This window comes from Anopheles moucheti, chromosome 3 (assembly GCF_943734755.1).
Source record: "Anopheles moucheti chromosome 3, idAnoMoucSN_F20_07, whole genome shotgun sequence".
Lineage (NCBI taxonomy): Eukaryota > Metazoa > Arthropoda > Insecta > Diptera > Culicidae > Anopheles > Anopheles moucheti.
In genome coordinates, this window is record NC_069141.1 from 23125655 (window position 1) to 23141718 (window position 16064).

Here is a 16064-nt window from a genome sequence, read left to right on the forward strand (position 1 = left end):
TGTGAGTTTTGTTTACATGTTGACTGCATGCTGATCCTCTGATAAATTTCGTTTTCATAGCTTTTATAACAGCTCTGCAAGTTCCGACGCCCGTATTGTAAATTTTTAATAATGAAGATGCTAAGAAACCTTTTCCTTCCAATTTACATAAAGACTGTGCAACGGTTACATGTAATGTACCGTGCGTTTTAAATTGCACATGACAGAGCCGTCAGTCAATAATGACAACCGGCCCAGCTGTCAGTTGCATGCGCTGCGTGTGTGTTGGTGATTTCAAACCTTCGATTCCTGTGGATGAGTCTGTGCATTCTACACGGGCCATAGAAACTCATTGGTTTTATTTAGATTACAGCCAGCACCAGCAGCGAGTTGTGCGTACGGCAATAATCAGCATCTTCGCCCTGATAAGAAGCGACTTCTGGCGAGACAGAGCAGAATAGCAATAAGAGCCCTGACGAAAAGAATAGTTTATAATCCTCGCTTGTAGCGATAGTGCAGTTTCGTGATTGAGTGCGATACCCGAAAGACATCCAACAGCCTTTGGCGCAGTGCATATAGTGCAACACTTAGTTCTCATACAAACAGTTCGTGCTTTGCATTACGGCTACAAAATGCATTTGCTTCGAAACGCCGCCACCATTTGCCTGCTGCTGCTGGGATTAGCGATGTGCAATGGTAAGTACGCCCATCGCGCGCTGACTCACCCATGAGCCACTGTACACATTGCAGCAAAAACCTTTTTTCCTAAGGGGATGGCGTATTGGAATTGTGTAATCAAAATGCGGAACTATAACGCAAGTACGCAATACGTTCGTGCAGAATCCCTTCAACTGCAAAACTCGATGTGGAAATATGTTTCACCTACTCGGTGCGTTGTTGGTTTGCGTTGGTAATAAACACGGCTACCATGATTATCACCCGTATGCATCTCATCAACACAATCCTATATGATGATAGTATAAATCAAACAGCTGCTCGTAGGCTTGTGATGAACAAAGAAAATGTACAGCACTGGCTGAACACTTCGCCGTCACGAGCAGTAGGAGCCGCGTTTCAAACCAAACTAAAATGTTGCGATTAAACGACGGCGAGGCGTTCTGTATCCCGTGGAGACTGTTTGTTCTTTAGCTTAGTTTCTTTTTAAAAATGCAAATGGTGGATAAAGGGTCATGTTCGAGTGGATACCTTAGCGGTGCTTTCGCACTACGCACTACGACGCACAAGTGTGTGTCAGCTGATTTTTGTTTTGTATGCGCTTGACACAGCACGATCATTTCCCCGTGCAATGGGCGTAGAAGGTAGTATGAAACGAAAATAGCTTTATTTTTGCATCGTCAAGGTTTGCAAGTAAACGCAACAAGCATATGCAAGAAATATGTTTTAAAATCGATCAAATCACACGGACACATGGGCAGGTGTTGTTGGCTATCGTACTGCGATGATTCAGAAAACATGAATGCGAAATGCTTGCACATACAAAGAACGTGCGGCTTGATTGAAGCAAAATAAGCTACTTTGTTTTATATCAGCTCTAAGCTGAGCTAATTGCTAACTGTAAACACTCCCCTTGGTGGTAAACACTGAAGAAAACATGTAATTTTTCAACTCTGTGAATGTTGAGATAACTGTATTACAAACATGGTCATAATTAAATTAGAACATTTATGCCTTCAATTGGCGTAAGGCAGCAAGTATAAAGACTTGTACACGCAATCACAGTCGCATTCTGTAATCACATTCTTTAACATTTCGCTACTCATCGAAAAATGTACAACAAAAAAAAACACTCGAAACACACTGTTCTTTGTGACAGTTTGACATGCGGCGGTTGTATGCTGTGTATGATAATTCAATCCAACTGTGTCGCTTATCAGCGCAGTAATGCGAGATGGATGATGCTATATTTTTCCAGTAATGCTGCGTTGATCATCATTGCTTTAATGATTCATTTTTATTTCCTTTTTGTATTTCCTTTGCTGTACCACCGTTAAAATCTTTTGTTTTTTTTTTCAATTACAGCGCAATCGGAGCCAACGGATTCCATCCCGTCCCAAACTAATACGACAACAACGGCAGTTCCACCTACTACTACAACTACAACTACGACGACGAAGACGACGACGACAACAACAACAACAACACCAAAACCGACTACTACCAGCACCCCTGCAACTACAACGGAACCTGCCCCAACCACCACGACCGTTGCACCGAGCCCGAAACCCGTCCCGGAACCGGACATGGGCAACTGGAGCTATTCGGACCCGGCCAAAAACGAAACATGCGTCATTGCTCAGATGGCCATGCAATTTAATCTGAGCTACTTCGATGCCAGTAAGTGTGCCCATGATAGCTATGGTAAAATAGAAATCATCCTAAGCAGGTTTCCGGAATTATTTAATCCTTGTATCAACAAGTCAGCATGTTTAAAACAATCGATTTTTTACATTTTGTTGAAGCTCAGGCTTTTAAGATTGTCTAGGGAAAATGCCTACAATATTCACCGACCGAAAGGGTCCTGCTAAATTTTAAAACGCATTTTTGTCGCGTCTAGGAACCGATTGACTAGAAATTTGCATCTGCTATTCTTTACACAATTTTGTAGTATATCTAGTAGTAATTTCGGGTGCATTTCTCCCTATGATTTCGTATCTTCCTTTCTTGCAGATGACAAACCGGTGAACGTGTTGTACAATCTACCGAAGGAGGCAATTGTCAAGTCTGGCCAGTGTCAAAACTTTACCGACTACATCGAGCTTAGCTGGGCGATGGACAAGCAGAGCAACAATTACAGCTCACTGCGTATCGATTTCACACAAAATGCAACTGAACACGAGTTCGCTTTCACCGGCTTGTTGCTACAGTTGGCTGTGGCTGGCGATTCGTTCCCAAATGCTAAGCGTAAGTAGTTGTCCACCCGCACAAAGTACAGTAGTATCCCAGTAATCTTATCATCCTAATCCCTTGCACTTACAGCGCTACAGCAGCTTGTGCTACGCAACAACCAGACGCTGTTCAAAACACCGCTGCAAATGTCGTACCACTGCAACAAGGCTCAGCAGTTGAATCTGACCGCAAGTCCTGCTGGGCTCGCTCAGCCGACAGTGACCGTCACCAAGCTCCAGCTGGAAGCATTCCACCGGAAGAACAATAACAAATTTTCGATCGCCAAAGACTGTGAGGCTATCGATACCCCGGACATTGTGCCGATCGCGGTCGGATGCGCTCTGGTAACGTTGATCATTATCATGCTGATTGCCTATCTGGTCGGACGTAACGCTGCCTCCAATAGCGGATATCTGAGCATGTAAAGAGGTACTCCGGCATGGAGATCGTCTCGACGGGTTGGCGGTAGTATCTTGTGAAGTGAATTATCATTTTCAGGATCGTTCTAAACCCCAAACGATGAAGCATTCCGACATGTGTATCGTTTGCGAATTGGTGGGGGTCCCTCACTTTCTTTAGCTCCTATCTCTGTTTTCCTTTCCTTCATTATTTTCTTTTTTTATTTTACCCCCTCGCTCTTGTCGGAATGTCTGTGGTATGTGGAGAGGTTGCGCAAGAATAGTTTGGTAATCTACTTGAGTTTGATAGAAAACAACGTGATAAAAGGCCAATTGAGAGCATACGCTGATTGCTACACATCCGTAACTTGCTGGATTTTGTTGTGTCTTTGGGGTGCGTGTGTGTATGTGTCAGAGATACCGGTCCTGTTGGGAATCTATTGATTTTCCAACCTGATCAACGAAGAAACCGCATCCCCATGTATGTCCATACCACTGAAATGATAAAAAAGTGTGAATTATTTTCAATACGGAAATGTGGCAATTGTGCTGAAAGTATCCGTCGACTGGCTAAATATGAAACTAGAATGATAAATAAAAAAAAACACAGTACAACAGAACATATACTTGCACGGTAACATGGGGCGCGGTAATCTGCATTGAAGAGGCGCATATGTGCGATGGGGACTCATCGGTTGGAAGACGAAACACAATGTAAACAATACACATCCAAAAGTTACAAGACACTATTCACGTCAAATTTCGCCTATTACAAGTATAGTAGAGTAATTTTTATGAAACAATAAAATCGTATTGAAACGAGCGTTGACGAATTGGAGAAATGTGCAAATGATTAATCTTCAAGTAGGCAACCGGATAACCGGGTAATTTTTTCGACTTTAAACTGCAATTACTTTTCCTTGTATTGACCTGAAATTTTCAGTAGCCTCCCAACTTTTTATTTCCGATTTTTTGGTGTATACATTGTAATTTTAAACAAGCGGTAAGTATTTGATTTTGATTTATTTTAAACTTTAACACGTAAGTTTTCAACTAGCATACCCGGGTATTACATACATTTTGTATGGAGCAGGACGTTCCTCTTCTGCTTCTTTTCTTATTGTGCTTATTTTTGAATAAAATTCAATGGATTTAAAATTTAAAAAGAAATCGTTAGTTTTTATCATAACATAAAAAACATAACGAATGAATGAAATAGATTTTAGATATGCAAAATATACAAACCAGCTGTTTCGATATTTCTGTGAGAGCGATCGCCTGCGCAAGTGAGATGGATGAAATGGGAAGTCTCCCTCATCTCTCGCTCAAAATTTCCGTCGGCCGGATCGAAATTTCTATACAAAACCAGCTGTTTTCAGATTTCCTACACCAAGAGAGCATGTATTAGCGGGAGGTAGCATTTATTCCCCGCCAGCGTGCATATTTTGTCACTTGGGCCATCACTACGCATACCATCAAACTCATGAGCGCCATCGGTTGTGTAAGTGAGATGAAGTGAGATGAGATGTTGATGGTATGCGTAGTGATGGCCTAGGCCATCTTGATTTCTACTCCATTGTGTAAATTTTCGCACCGACAATGTTTGTTTTTCGGCAAAAATCGGGTTGCTTTGCGTACGAATAACTGCAATAAGTTCTTTTTTCTTCATCCCGCACTTGTACGCTACGCACGATAAGCGATCCTTGTAACCAACGAAAAGGCGTATCGTTCACCTTGGATCAAAGCTGGAAAAAGAAGGAGGACTACGCGAAGCTGAAACGTTCTTCCGGACAACTCGGGCCTGTGGTATTGTGCCCACGGCCGCGGCGATCATGGACAGCGGTGGTTTTCTTTGCTGCATTACGTAAGAAACGATCTGCTGCAGCGAACCAACTGTCGCGACTTTTAGGTGATAACATCCCGCAAGCCGTATGTGAAAGTTCTGTTCCACCTGCCAATCAGCAACAGGCCGGCGTTTTTGCGTAGATACAAAACGCAACCCGGTAAAAATGAACCGATAGAATCGCACGATCTGCGGCAGGTGATGAAGACAATCTTGTGCAATCAAACGGTGATTGGTGTCCCGATAACGTTTGCTGGCTACTATGGAACAATCCGTGATTCGGTGCCGGACGTACGCACGCTATCCTCGGTGTAGCTCGTGGTGATCTTGCGCGATCTGGTCGTGTGTGTCTTCTTTGCCGAGATTGGATTTTACTTCGTGAATCGATTCTTGCACCTCAAGCCACTGTAAAAACTGGTGCATAAAAAGCACCACGAATGGACGGCACCGTTTGCTTGGACCGCTATGTACTGCCTTTCGATCGGGCACATCATCAGCAACATGATCCCACCAAAGATCGGCATACAGCTCATGAAGGCGCACATCTTCACCACTGCCATCTGGTTTCCGTTGGTAATCCTTAACACGATTCGGGATCATTGTGGCTACCATTTGCCGTTCTTTCCCAGCTCCGAGTACCACGATTATCAACACGCGAAGTATGAATCATCAAGCCAAACTGCTGTATGAGGGATATTCTTGCACAGCTTTATATGAATGTTTGTTGTATGTTTACAGATTCACTGAGTGCTTCGGAACGTTCGGGTATCTCGTATTGGTTGCACGGGACGGACCCAACGTTCCGGAAGTCAAAGCAGCACCAGCGTCATCGTACACTTTGGGGCATTAAATCGGCCCGAGAGTTGTATCCGGATAGTTAATCCGAAGCCACCTGTTTGCCATCCAAAGCTTACGAGTGAGGGTGGTAAGGAATACGTCGTACTAAATCATCCATCGTTGTTTCGTTTTTCTAGCTGTTCTATTTAATTACATGCACATGTATTCAATAAAACCGTTTTGGGGACTCTTCAACCAATACGCATAATGCTAGGAAACATAGAAACAATTCGGCATTTTACTTGGACCTTTTCTCTACTCATTTGCTAAACATTGATAATAAACTCATTTCCGATTTTTTGGTGTATACATTGTAATTTTAAACAAGCGGTAAGTATTTGATTTTGATTTATTTTAAACTTTACCACGTTAAACTAGCATACCCATACCCCATATTACATACATTTTGTATGGAGCATGACGTTCCTCTTCTGCTTCTTTTCTTATTGGGCTTATTTTCGAGTCAAATTCAATGGATTTAAAATTTAAAAAGGAATCGTTAGTTTTATCAAAACATAAAAAACATAATGAATGAATGAAATAGATTTTAGATATGCAAAATATACAAACCAGCTGTTTCGATATTTCTGTGAGAGCGATCGCCTGCGCAAGTGAGATGGATGAAATGGGAAGTCTCCCTCATCTCTCGCTCAAAATTTCCGCCGGCTGGATCGAAATTTCTATACAAAACCAGCTGTTTTCAGATTTCCTACACCAAGAGAGCATGTATTAGCGGGAGGTAGCATTTATTCCCCGCCAGCGTGCATATTTTGTCACTTGGGCCATCACTACGCATACCTTGATGGTATGGTATCATGAGTTTGATACTCATGAGCGCCATCGGTTGTGTAAGTGAGATGAAGTGAGATGAGATGTTGATGGTATGCGTAGTGATGGCCCATGTGACAAAATATGCACGCTGGAGGGACACCTCTTGAAAAACATGCTCTCTTGGTGTTGGAAATCTGAAAACAGCCGGTTTTGTATGGAATTTCGAACCAGCCGACGGAAATTTTGAGCGAGAGATGAGGGAGACTTCCCATTTCATCCATCTCACTTGCGCTGGCGATCGCTCTCGCAGGTTTGATAGTATGAAATGCAATAGGGATGGGCAAATTTATTCCACGCTGCAGTATCGGAAATCTGAAAACAATTGTGTGCGCGGCACCGGTTTTCTGTACCGTTTTTCGCAGTTGATCAGCTGATTTTGTCACTTGACAAATTTGTCAGCATTTTGTCAACTCTCGTTGCCCTGCACCTATTAATGTGAATTTCTATCGTATCAAGTTTGATGCGATGCCATTCAAGAAATAGAATACATGAATAGGTTGAAGTAAAAGGGTTCACGGGGCGCCTAGATGGTGTATTGGTCTGCACACGACAGAACCACGGAAAAATGTCATCAGGATCACCAATTTTCCGTACGCGGCACTGACAATACTACGGGTAAATAAAGTAAAAACCGCCTACTCCGCCTACCGTTGATCCGCCGCTGTTATGCGGGTAAGATTTATTCCATTATCGTTTAAGGTTGGTTTTGCATATGCGAAGAAAGAAGTACGAAAATTCGACATCAATAAGTAGATATAATTTCACGTATCAAAACACAAAACGCGGTGTGCGATAAATTAAAACAAAAACAATGCAATGACTTGAAGAGGATTGTAGAGGAGTAAAACAGTGGATGGGGAGGATGCAGTTCAAACCCGAACCCGTGCCCCTACGTGACACTACGTTGACGCCGGTAACTCCATCGCCTTCGTTTGGTCCACCGTTGCGGGTGCTGCTGTATCATCAGTAGCCGTCCCATGGCCATTCACTTGATTATCATTGGTTTGTGGCTTTTTGGTCGGCACCTCCTGCTGGACGGCTTCGGTCTTTTCGGCGGTCGCTTTATCATGTTCCGCCTGGTCTGCCACTTCGGACGGTATCGGTATGTTGCCTTCCTTTAGCGCAGCCAAATATGTGGCCCGTTCGGCCTGCAGTGTGCGGCAAAGTTTTTGCAAATTACACAGCTGGCGGGTCGTTTTGGTGAGCTGCTTTTCACGATCGATCTGTTCGTCCAGCATCTTCTGCACGGTGGCATTACTCGTTTCCCATCTCGACTTCCACGCCATCGTTTCCTTTTCGAGGGTTTTCATTTTTTTCGACATCTAAAAGAGAGGATAATCTTAATCTTGGGCTTTTTCAGAACCGTTGTTTGGGAGTTTTCTAAGCAAACCTTTTTCATGTCCTCTTGATATCCCTCGTAAATGCTTCTGCTTTTCTTCAGAGAATCCTGGAACTCGCCGTACTTGTCGGAGTACATGCTGACCTGTCCGCGTAGATGCGTCTCGACAGTTTGCAGATCGGCCAGCTGCTTTTTCACCTTCTGCAGATCAGTCATTAGCACTAGCTTCTCTCTGTTGTGGGGCGAAGGAAATATAAAATATAGTGCGTTGGTCCTAGCGGAATTCAAAAGCAATTTATATTACGCTAGGAACTGTTCCTTTTCCCCATTCGCCTGCATCTGCAGCTTGGCTAGCTTGGCATCGTTCAGCTGAGTGACTAGTTCCATCTGTTTGTTCATTTTATCCATCTGCTGATCGCGAAGTTCATACTGCTCCAGAATAAACTTGAACCTGTACGTAACCAAACAACCGTTGTGTTAATTTGTTCTATTTACCATTATTAAATTTCCTTACTTTTTTGCCATTTCCATGTTGTCCTCCTTTAACTTCATGTTCTTGTCATTGTTCTCGTTCATGACGGCCTGTATTTCGTTCAGCGACTGCTGGAACTTTTCTTGCGTCTGTTTCCGCTTTTCTTCCTCCTGATGTATCTGCGCCAGGCTTTCGTCCTTGATCGTTTTGTTCTGACGCTGCAACTCCCTGCACAGGCCTTCCAGCTTCGTTTTGGTCATGGCCATTTTGTCGTGCTCGAGGATAAGATTTTCCTTCTCACGCTTGGACGCTTCCAGCGTACGATCGTACTGCTTGTGCAGTGCCACCAGGCGACGGTTTTCCTTTTCCGAATCAACCAACCGTTTGTGAACGGCGGTATATTTTTCGTCCAGTGTCATACCACTGAGTGCCTTGGACAGCTGTTCCTCAATCTTGGCCTCACGCTGCTTGTCTTCCCGCATGAGTTTCTTCGCTTCTGCATTACTACGAGGTTCGCCGTTAGTGGTTTGCACATCCATCGTAGGGTTGTTGATAGCAACGTCTAAAAATAATAAATATTCAATCATGGGACGTATTTACTGTACTCCTCAAGTATTCCCCAACAGGATACTATTTGATCAATAACCCAGGAAACGGATAACCTATACTCTGAATCGTTCACGATTACTTCAAACCTCAGCCTTCTCGTTTTGGCAATTCGAACAGTGTAAATTAATTAATAAGGATCAAAGTCACGCAATTCTACTCTACATAATTTTCCCATAACAAACAAAACTTAAAATATTCACGCCCGTAACAGAAGATGAGGATTAGAAAGTGAAAATGTTAAAACACCCACAAACCTTAATTCGGCACAAGGTACAAAGTTGGTACTGGTCGATTCTAGATGTGGGTTTGAATAAGTTATTAAACAAAATTGCCTCCCTAACGTATGATGTACTGAGATAATGCAACTAAATTTCACTAGCCGTGCGCGTTTTGCTTTATCTTTTCTTGCAATGACCAACGCACGGAGAAGCATTGTTTACAAACAAACAACTAGTTTGACAGCTTTTGACATTTCATTCCACCATCCTGTTTATGCTGTATGGCTCAAAGTAAAAAGCTTTGCGATTTTAGCACGACGCATTCAAAATTAAATCAATTCTCGACAAAATATTAAATATACAGTTAAGATACTATCAGTGTTAAGATTAATTTGCACTCCTTTTTTGGCTACCAATATACCTCGAAGGGAATGGAAAACTTTTTAATGTATCACCTTTTGTCAATTGATCGGAGTTACATCAGACGATCGTTCAAATACGATCGGAATGCATAAGGTTTGGGGGGTCTTTTGTTTTTGTGACCGCTTGAAGACATAATTTTCAATCTATTTTTAAATAACTTATAACTAAACAGTGCTCCACATTTCTCTACATTGTGCGTTTTACTTATATTATCAAATATAAGCAGCGATAATGAACGAAAATACTAATTTCATTTCATACACACTCTGTGCGTTCGGAATCTAATTTAAGTCAAAGACAATTGGGCTGGATGTGACTGTGCAGTGAAAACTCATCAGCGCACACGGAAGTTCTACCAAAACGCACGAGGTATTGAATGCAGTCCCACCTCGTTCATGTTCACGAGTTTCCCCCGTGATACCAACGCACACGTTGCATTTGTAACGATATACTTACCGGTCATGTTGATTTCACCTTTGAGATTTCAAGAGTAGATCGATTTTCATCCAAATTCTTTGGCAATTTTCCTGGCACAGATTTTTTTTCTCACGCAGTTTTTGACACTACCGACCGAGTTTTGCACCGTGTCTCACGCGCAACAGTTCCCGTTCTTCTGTACCGTCCGTACGTGCGCAAGAACGTGTTGAACATGATCAAACTAAGTCCGTCGTATGCCGACGCTCTTGGAAAATCACTCTCTCTCTCTTATGTTGTGCATTAAAAATAGATAACATCGCCCGGTATCTGATCGCAGCGTGCTATGATTTTCCGTTGTCAAATTTCTATGCTTTGCCTATTTGGAACTAACAAAAATAATGAAGAACGAACTTTAACCGTAGAGTTGTCAACCAAATTTACACACGTATGTTGGCAACCGGCATACCCGGGTATTCCATACGTTTCGACGTATTCAATTAACAGTTTTTCAATTAACAGCTTACCAATGCTTGCTATCTATTTATATTCTTGCAAATCTTTGTAAATCGGAATGTTAAATGAATATAAAACTATAATGCAAAATTATATAATTTTTTTTATATCACACATATTACAATATAAAAAAGAAATAAGTAATAACATTCGAAACAAGTAATCATTCGTATAATCGTAATGAATCATTCGGGGATCATTCGTACTTAATGAAACGTTTAATATGAATATAAAAAATATACAATGAATATAAAAATTGTTTTCAAATTTACTCGCAATAACATATTGCTTGGAGAAATTACCATTATGGACGTATGATTTGCCTCTGAATTAGAAGAGTGAGAATGGAATTTAATGTACCCTTCACAAGGTTTTGAGGAATGTTGAACGGAGCTTTCTTGGTAGGGTACTTTGCTGTATGTTGCTCGTAGATGGAAAATTCAGAAAAACCATTACAACGTAAAAAGACTTTTTACAATAATATTTTTAATTTTATGTAATGTATTTATTTATAATTTGTTTATTTTTCTAGACTTGTTGTTGCTTTACCTGCAGTGTGGAATAAATTTGCCCATCCCTATTGCATCTCACTATCAAACCCGTGAAAGCGATCGCTAGCGCAAGTGAGATGGATGAAATGGGAAGTCTCCCTCATCTCTCGCTCAAAATTTCCGTCGGCTGGATCGAAATTTCTATACAAAACCAGCTGTTTTCAAATTTCCGATACCAAGAGAGCATCCAAAACAGGAGCTAACAGTTATTCCCCTCCAGCTTGCATATTTTGTCACTTGGGCCATCACTACGCATACCATCAACATCTCATCTCACTTACACAACCGATGGTGCTCATGAGTTTGATGGTATGCGTAGTGATGGCCCAAGTGACAAAATATGCACGCTGGAGGGGAATAAATGCTACCTCCCGCTAATACATGCTCTCTTGGTGTAGGAAATCTGAAAACAGCTGGTTTTGTATAGAAATTTCGATCCGGCCGACGGAAATTTTGAGCGAGAGATGAGGGAGACTTCCCATTTCATCCATCTCACTTGCGCTGGCGATCGCTCTCACAGAAATATCAAAACAGCTGGTTTGCATATTTTGCATATCTAAAATCTATTTCATTCATTCATTATGTTTTTTATGTTATGATAAAACTAACGATTTCTTTTTAAATTTTAAATCCATTGAATTTTATTCAAAAATAAGCACAATAAGAAAAGAAGCAGAAGAGGAACGTCATGCTCCATACAAAATGTATGTAATACCCGGGTAGGCTAGTTGAAAACTTACGTGGTAAAGTTTAAAATAAATCAAAATCAAATACTTACCGCTTGTTTAAAATTACAATGTATACACCAAAAAATCGGAAATGAGTTTATTATCAATGTTTAGCAAATGAGTAGAGAAAAGGTCCAAGAAAAATGCCGAATTCTTTCTATGTTTCCTAGCATTATGCGTATTGGTTGAAGAGCCCCCAAACGGTTTTATTGAATACATGAGTTTGTAATTAAATAGAACAGCTAGAAAGACGAAACAACGATGGATGATTTAGTACGACGTATTCCTTACCACCCTCACTCGTAAGCTTTGGATGGCAAACAGGTGGCTTCGGATTAACTATCCGGATACAACTCTCGGGCCGATTTAATGCCCCAAAGTGTACGATGACGCTGGTGCTGCTTTGACTTCCGGAACGTTGGGTCCGTCCCGTGCAACCAATCGAGATACCCGAACGTTCCGAAGCACTCAGTAAATCTGTAAACATACAACAAACATTCATATAAAGCTATGCAAGAATATCCCTCATACAGCAGTTTGGCTTGATGATTCATACTTCGCGTGATGATAATCGTGGTACTCGGAGCTGGGAAAGAACGGAAAATGGTAGCCACAATGATCCCGAATCGTGTTAAGGATTACCAACGGAAACCAGATGGCAGTGGTGAAGATGTGCGCCTTCATGAGCTGTATGCCGATCATTGGCGGGATCATGTTTGCTGATGATGTGCCCGATCGGATGGCAGTACATAGCGGTCCAAGCAAACGGTGCCGTCCATTCGTGGTGCTTTTTATGGACCAGTTTGTACAGTGGCTTAAGTTGCAAGAATCGATTCACGAAGTAAAATCCAATCTCGGCAAAGAAGACACACACGACCAGATCGCGCAAGATCACACTCACCGAGGGTAGCGTGCGTACGTCCGGCACCGAACCACGGATTGTTCCATAGTAGCCAGCAAACGTTAACGGGACACCAATCACCGTTTGATTGCACAAGATTGTCTTCATCACCCGCCGCAGATCGTTCGATTCTATCGGTTCATTTTTATCGGGTTGCGTTTTGTATCTACGCAAAAACGCCGGCCTGTTGGTGATTGATTGTGGAACAGAACTTTCACATACGGCTTGCGGGATGTTATCACCTTAAAGTCTAGACAGTTGGTTCGCTGCAGCAGATCGTTTCTTACGTAATGCAGCAAGGATACCACCGCTGTCCCTGATCGCCGCGGACGTGGGCACAATACCACAGGCCCGAGTTGTCCGGAAGAACGTTTCAGCTTCGTGTAATCCTCCGTTTTCCAGCTTTGATCCACGGTGAACGATACGCTTTTTCGTTGGCTACAAGGATCGCTTATCGTGCGTAGCGTACAAGTGCGGGATGAAGAAAAAAGAACTTATTGTAGTTATTGGTACGCAGAGCAACCCGTTTTTGCCGAAAAACAACCATTGTCGGTGCGAAAATTTACACAATGGAGTAGAAATCAAGATGGCCTAGGCCATCACTACGCATACCATCAACATCTCATCTCACTTCATCTCACTTACACAACCGATGGTGCTCATGAGTTTGATGGTATGCGTAGTGATGGCCCAAGTGACAAAATATGCACGCTGGAGGGGAATAAATGCTACCTCCCGCTAATACATGCTCTCTTGGTGTAGGAAATCTGAAAACAGCTGGTTTTGTATAGAAATTTCGATCCGGCCGACGGAAATTTTGAGCGAGAGATGAGGGAGACTTCCCATTTCATCCATCTCACTTGCGCTGGCGATCGCTCTCACAGAAATATCAAAACAGCTGGTTTGCATATTTTGCATATCTAAAATCTATTTCATTCATTCATTATGTTTTTTATGTTATGATAAAACTAACGATTTCTTTTTAAATTTTAAATCCATTGAATTTTATTCAAAAATAAGCACAATAAGAAAAGAAGCAGAAGAGGAACGTCATGCTCCATACAAAATGTATGTAATACCCGGGTAGGCTAGTTGAAAACTTACGTGGTAAAGTTTAAAATAAATCAAAATCAAATACTTACCGCTTGTTTAAAATTACAATGTATACACCAAAAAATCGGAAATGAGTTTATTATCAATGTTTAGCAAATGAGTAGAGAAAAGGTCCAAGAAAAATGCCGAATTCTTTCTATGTTTCCTAGCATTATGCGTATTGGTTGAAGAGCCCCCAAACGGTTTTATTGAATACATGAGTTTGTAATTAAATAGAACAGCTAGAAAGACGAAACAACGATGGATGATTTAGTACGACGTATTCCTTACCACCCTCACTCGTAAGCTTTGGATGGCAAACAGGTGGCTTCGGATTAACTATCCGGATACAACTCTCGGGCCGATTTAATGCCCCAAAGTGTACGATGACGCTGGTGCTGCTTTGACTTCCGGAACGTTGGGTCCGTCCCGTGCAACCAATCGAGATACCCGAACGTTCCGAAGCACTCAGTAAATCTGTAAACATACAACAAACATTCATATAAAGCTATGCAAGAATATCCCTCATACAGCAGTTTGGCTTGATGATTCATACTTCGCGTGATGATAATCGTGGTACTCGGAGCTGGGAAAGAACGGAAAATGGTAGCCACAATGATCCCGAATCGTGTTAAGGATTACCAACGGAAACCAGATGGCAGTGGTGAAGATGTGCGCCTTCATGAGCTGTATGCCGATCATTGGCGGGATCATGTTTGCTGATGATGTGCCCGATCGGATGGCAGTACATAGCGGTCCAAGCAAACGGTGCCGTCCATTCGTGGTGCTTTTTATGGACCAGTTTGTACAGTGGCTTAAGTTGCAAGAATCGATTCACGAAGTAAAATCCAATCTCGGCAAAGAAGACACACACGACCAGATCGCGCAAGATCACACTCACCGAGGGTAGCGTGCGTACGTCCGGCACCGAACCACGGATTGTTCCATAGTAGCCAGCAAACGTTAACGGGACACCAATCACCGTTTGATTGCACAAGATTGTCTTCATCACCCGCCGCAGATCGTTCGATTCTATCGGTTCATTTTTACCGGGTTGCGTTTTGTATCTACGCAAAAACGCCGGCCTGTTGCTGATTGGCTGTGGAACAGAACTTTCACATACGGCTTGCGGGATGTTTTCACCTAAAAGTCTCGACAGTTGGTTCGCTGCAGGAGATCGTTTCTTACGTAATGCAGCAAAGAAAACCACCGCTGTCCCTGATCGCCGCGGACGTGGGCACAATACCACAGGCCCGATTTGTCCGGAAGAACGTTTCAGCTTCGTGTAATCCTCCTTCTTTTTCCAGCTTTGATCCACGGTGAACGATACGCCTTTTCGTTGGCTACAAGGATCGCTTATCGTGCGTAGCGTACAAGTGCGGGATGAAGAAAAAATCACTTATTGCCGTTATTCGTACGCAAAGCGCGTTGTTTGCCAAAAAAACAAAGATAGTCGGTGCGAAAATTTACACAATGGAGTAGAAATCAAGATGGCCTAGGCCATCACTACGCATACCATCAACATCTCATCTCATTTCATCTCACTTACACAACCGATGGTGCTCATGACCATTGATGGTATGCGTAGTGATGGCCCAAGTGACAAAATATGCACGCTGGAGGGGAATAAATGTTACCTCCCGCTAATACATGCTCTCTTGGTGTAGGAAATCTGAAAACAGCTGGTTTTGTATAGAAATTTCGATCCGGCCGACGGAAATTTTGAGCGAGAGATGAGGGAGACTTCCCATTTCATCCATCTCATTTGCGCTGGCGATCGCTCTCACAGAAATATCAAAACAGCTGGTTTGTATATTTTGCATATCTAAAATCTATTTCATTCATTCATTATGTTTTTTATGTTATGATAAAACCAACGATTCCTTTTTAAATTTTAAATCCATTGAATTTTATTCAAAAATAAGCACAATAAGAAAAGAAGCAGAAGAGGAACGTCATGCTCCATACAAAATGTATGTAATACCCGGGTATGATGGTTGAAAACT

At 42.2% G+C, this 16064-nt stretch overlaps 4 protein-coding genes and 1 pseudogene across 5 annotated transcripts; 2 read left to right on the forward strand and 3 right to left on the reverse strand.

Annotated features, from left to right (window-relative positions):
* The first annotated feature begins 321 nt into the window (after positions 1–321).
* Positions 322–3933, forward strand: LOC128301627 (lysosome-associated membrane glycoprotein 1-like). Its single transcript, XM_053038203.1, has 4 exons — positions 322–675; positions 2020–2334; positions 2668–2901; positions 2977–3933. The coding sequence occupies exons 1-4, from the start codon at positions 612–614 to the stop codon at positions 3309–3311; spliced, it is 948 nt and encodes a 315-aa protein (XP_052894163.1). The 5' UTR covers positions 322–611; the 3' UTR covers positions 3312–3933.
* Positions 3934–4902: 969 nt separating this feature from the next.
* On the forward strand, positions 4903–6098 carry LOC128304131 (fatty acid hydroxylase domain-containing protein 2-like). Its single transcript, XM_053041271.1, has 2 exons — positions 4903–5786; positions 5866–6098. The coding sequence occupies exons 1-2, from the start codon at positions 5593–5595 to the stop codon at positions 5975–5977; spliced, it is 306 nt and encodes a 101-aa protein (XP_052897231.1). The 5' UTR covers positions 4903–5592; the 3' UTR covers positions 5978–6098.
* A 1345-nt stretch (positions 6099–7443) lies between these two features.
* LOC128303805 (alpha-taxilin) lies at positions 7444–10431 on the reverse strand. 2 transcript variants are annotated; one of them, XM_053040872.1, is made up of 5 exons: positions 10313–10431; positions 8649–9168; positions 8439–8585; positions 8186–8366; positions 7444–8117 (listed from the first exon to the last, which is right to left on the reverse strand). In XM_053040872.1, the coding sequence occupies exons 1-5, from the start codon at positions 10317–10319 to the stop codon at positions 7695–7697; spliced, it is 1278 nt and encodes a 425-aa protein (XP_052896832.1). In that variant the 5' UTR covers positions 10320–10431; the 3' UTR covers positions 7444–7694. The 2 variants fall into 2 exon arrangements, with proteins under 2 accessions (XP_052896832.1, XP_052896833.1); XM_053040873.1 differs by lacking the exon at positions 10313–10431 and adding an exon at positions 9470–9603.
* A 1744-nt stretch (positions 10432–12175) lies between these two features.
* On the reverse strand, positions 12176–13513 carry LOC128300744 (fatty acid hydroxylase domain-containing protein 2-like; annotated as a pseudogene).
* A 661-nt stretch (positions 13514–14174) lies between these two features.
* LOC128304077 (fatty acid hydroxylase domain-containing protein 2-like) lies at positions 14175–15100 on the reverse strand. The gene is made up of 3 exons (XM_053041209.1): positions 14960–15100; positions 14615–14872; positions 14175–14535 (listed from the first exon to the last, which is right to left on the reverse strand). The coding sequence occupies exons 1-3, from the start codon at positions 15004–15006 to the stop codon at positions 14394–14396; spliced, it is 447 nt and encodes a 148-aa protein (XP_052897169.1). The 5' UTR covers positions 15007–15100; the 3' UTR covers positions 14175–14393.
* Between the last annotated feature and the right edge of the window lie 964 nt (positions 15101–16064).

Coding starts and splice junctions, on each gene's coding strand:
- LOC128301627 (XM_053038203.1), top strand. CDS start 612: ATGCATTTGCTTCGAAACGCCGCCACCATTTGCCTGCTGCTGCTGGGA. Junction 676..2,019: donor GGGATTAGCGATGTGCAATG/GTAAGTACGCCC, acceptor TTTCAATTACAG/CGCAATCGGAGCCAACGGAT. Junction 2,902..2,976: donor TTCGTTCCCAAATGCTAAGC/GTAAGTAGTTGT, acceptor TTGCACTTACAG/CGCTACAGCAGCTTGTGCTA.
- LOC128304131 (XM_053041271.1), top strand. CDS start 5,593: ATGTACTGCCTTTCGATCGGGCACATCATCAGCAACATGATCCCACCA. Junction 5,787..5,865: donor CACGATTATCAACACGCGAA/GTATGAATCATC, acceptor GTATGTTTACAG/ATTCACTGAGTGCTTCGGAA.
- LOC128303805 (XM_053040872.1), bottom strand. Junction 8,367..8,438: donor GAAAAGGAACAGTTCCTAGC/GTAATATAAATT, acceptor GCCCCACAACAG/AGAGAAGCTAGTGCTAATGA. Junction 8,118..8,185: donor ATCAAGAGGACATGAAAAAG/GTTTGCTTAGAA, acceptor CCTCTCTTTTAG/ATGTCGAAAAAAATGAAAAC.
- LOC128304077 (XM_053041209.1), bottom strand. CDS start 15,006: ATGGAACAATCCGTGGTTCGGTGCCGGACGTACGCACGCTACCCTCG. Junction 14,873..14,959: donor ACGTACGCACGCTACCCTCG/GTGAGTGTGATC, acceptor TTGCAACTTAAG/CCACTGTACAAACTGGTCCA. Junction 14,536..14,614: donor CACGATTATCATCACGCGAA/GTATGAATCATC, acceptor GTATGTTTACAG/ATTTACTGAGTGCTTCGGAA.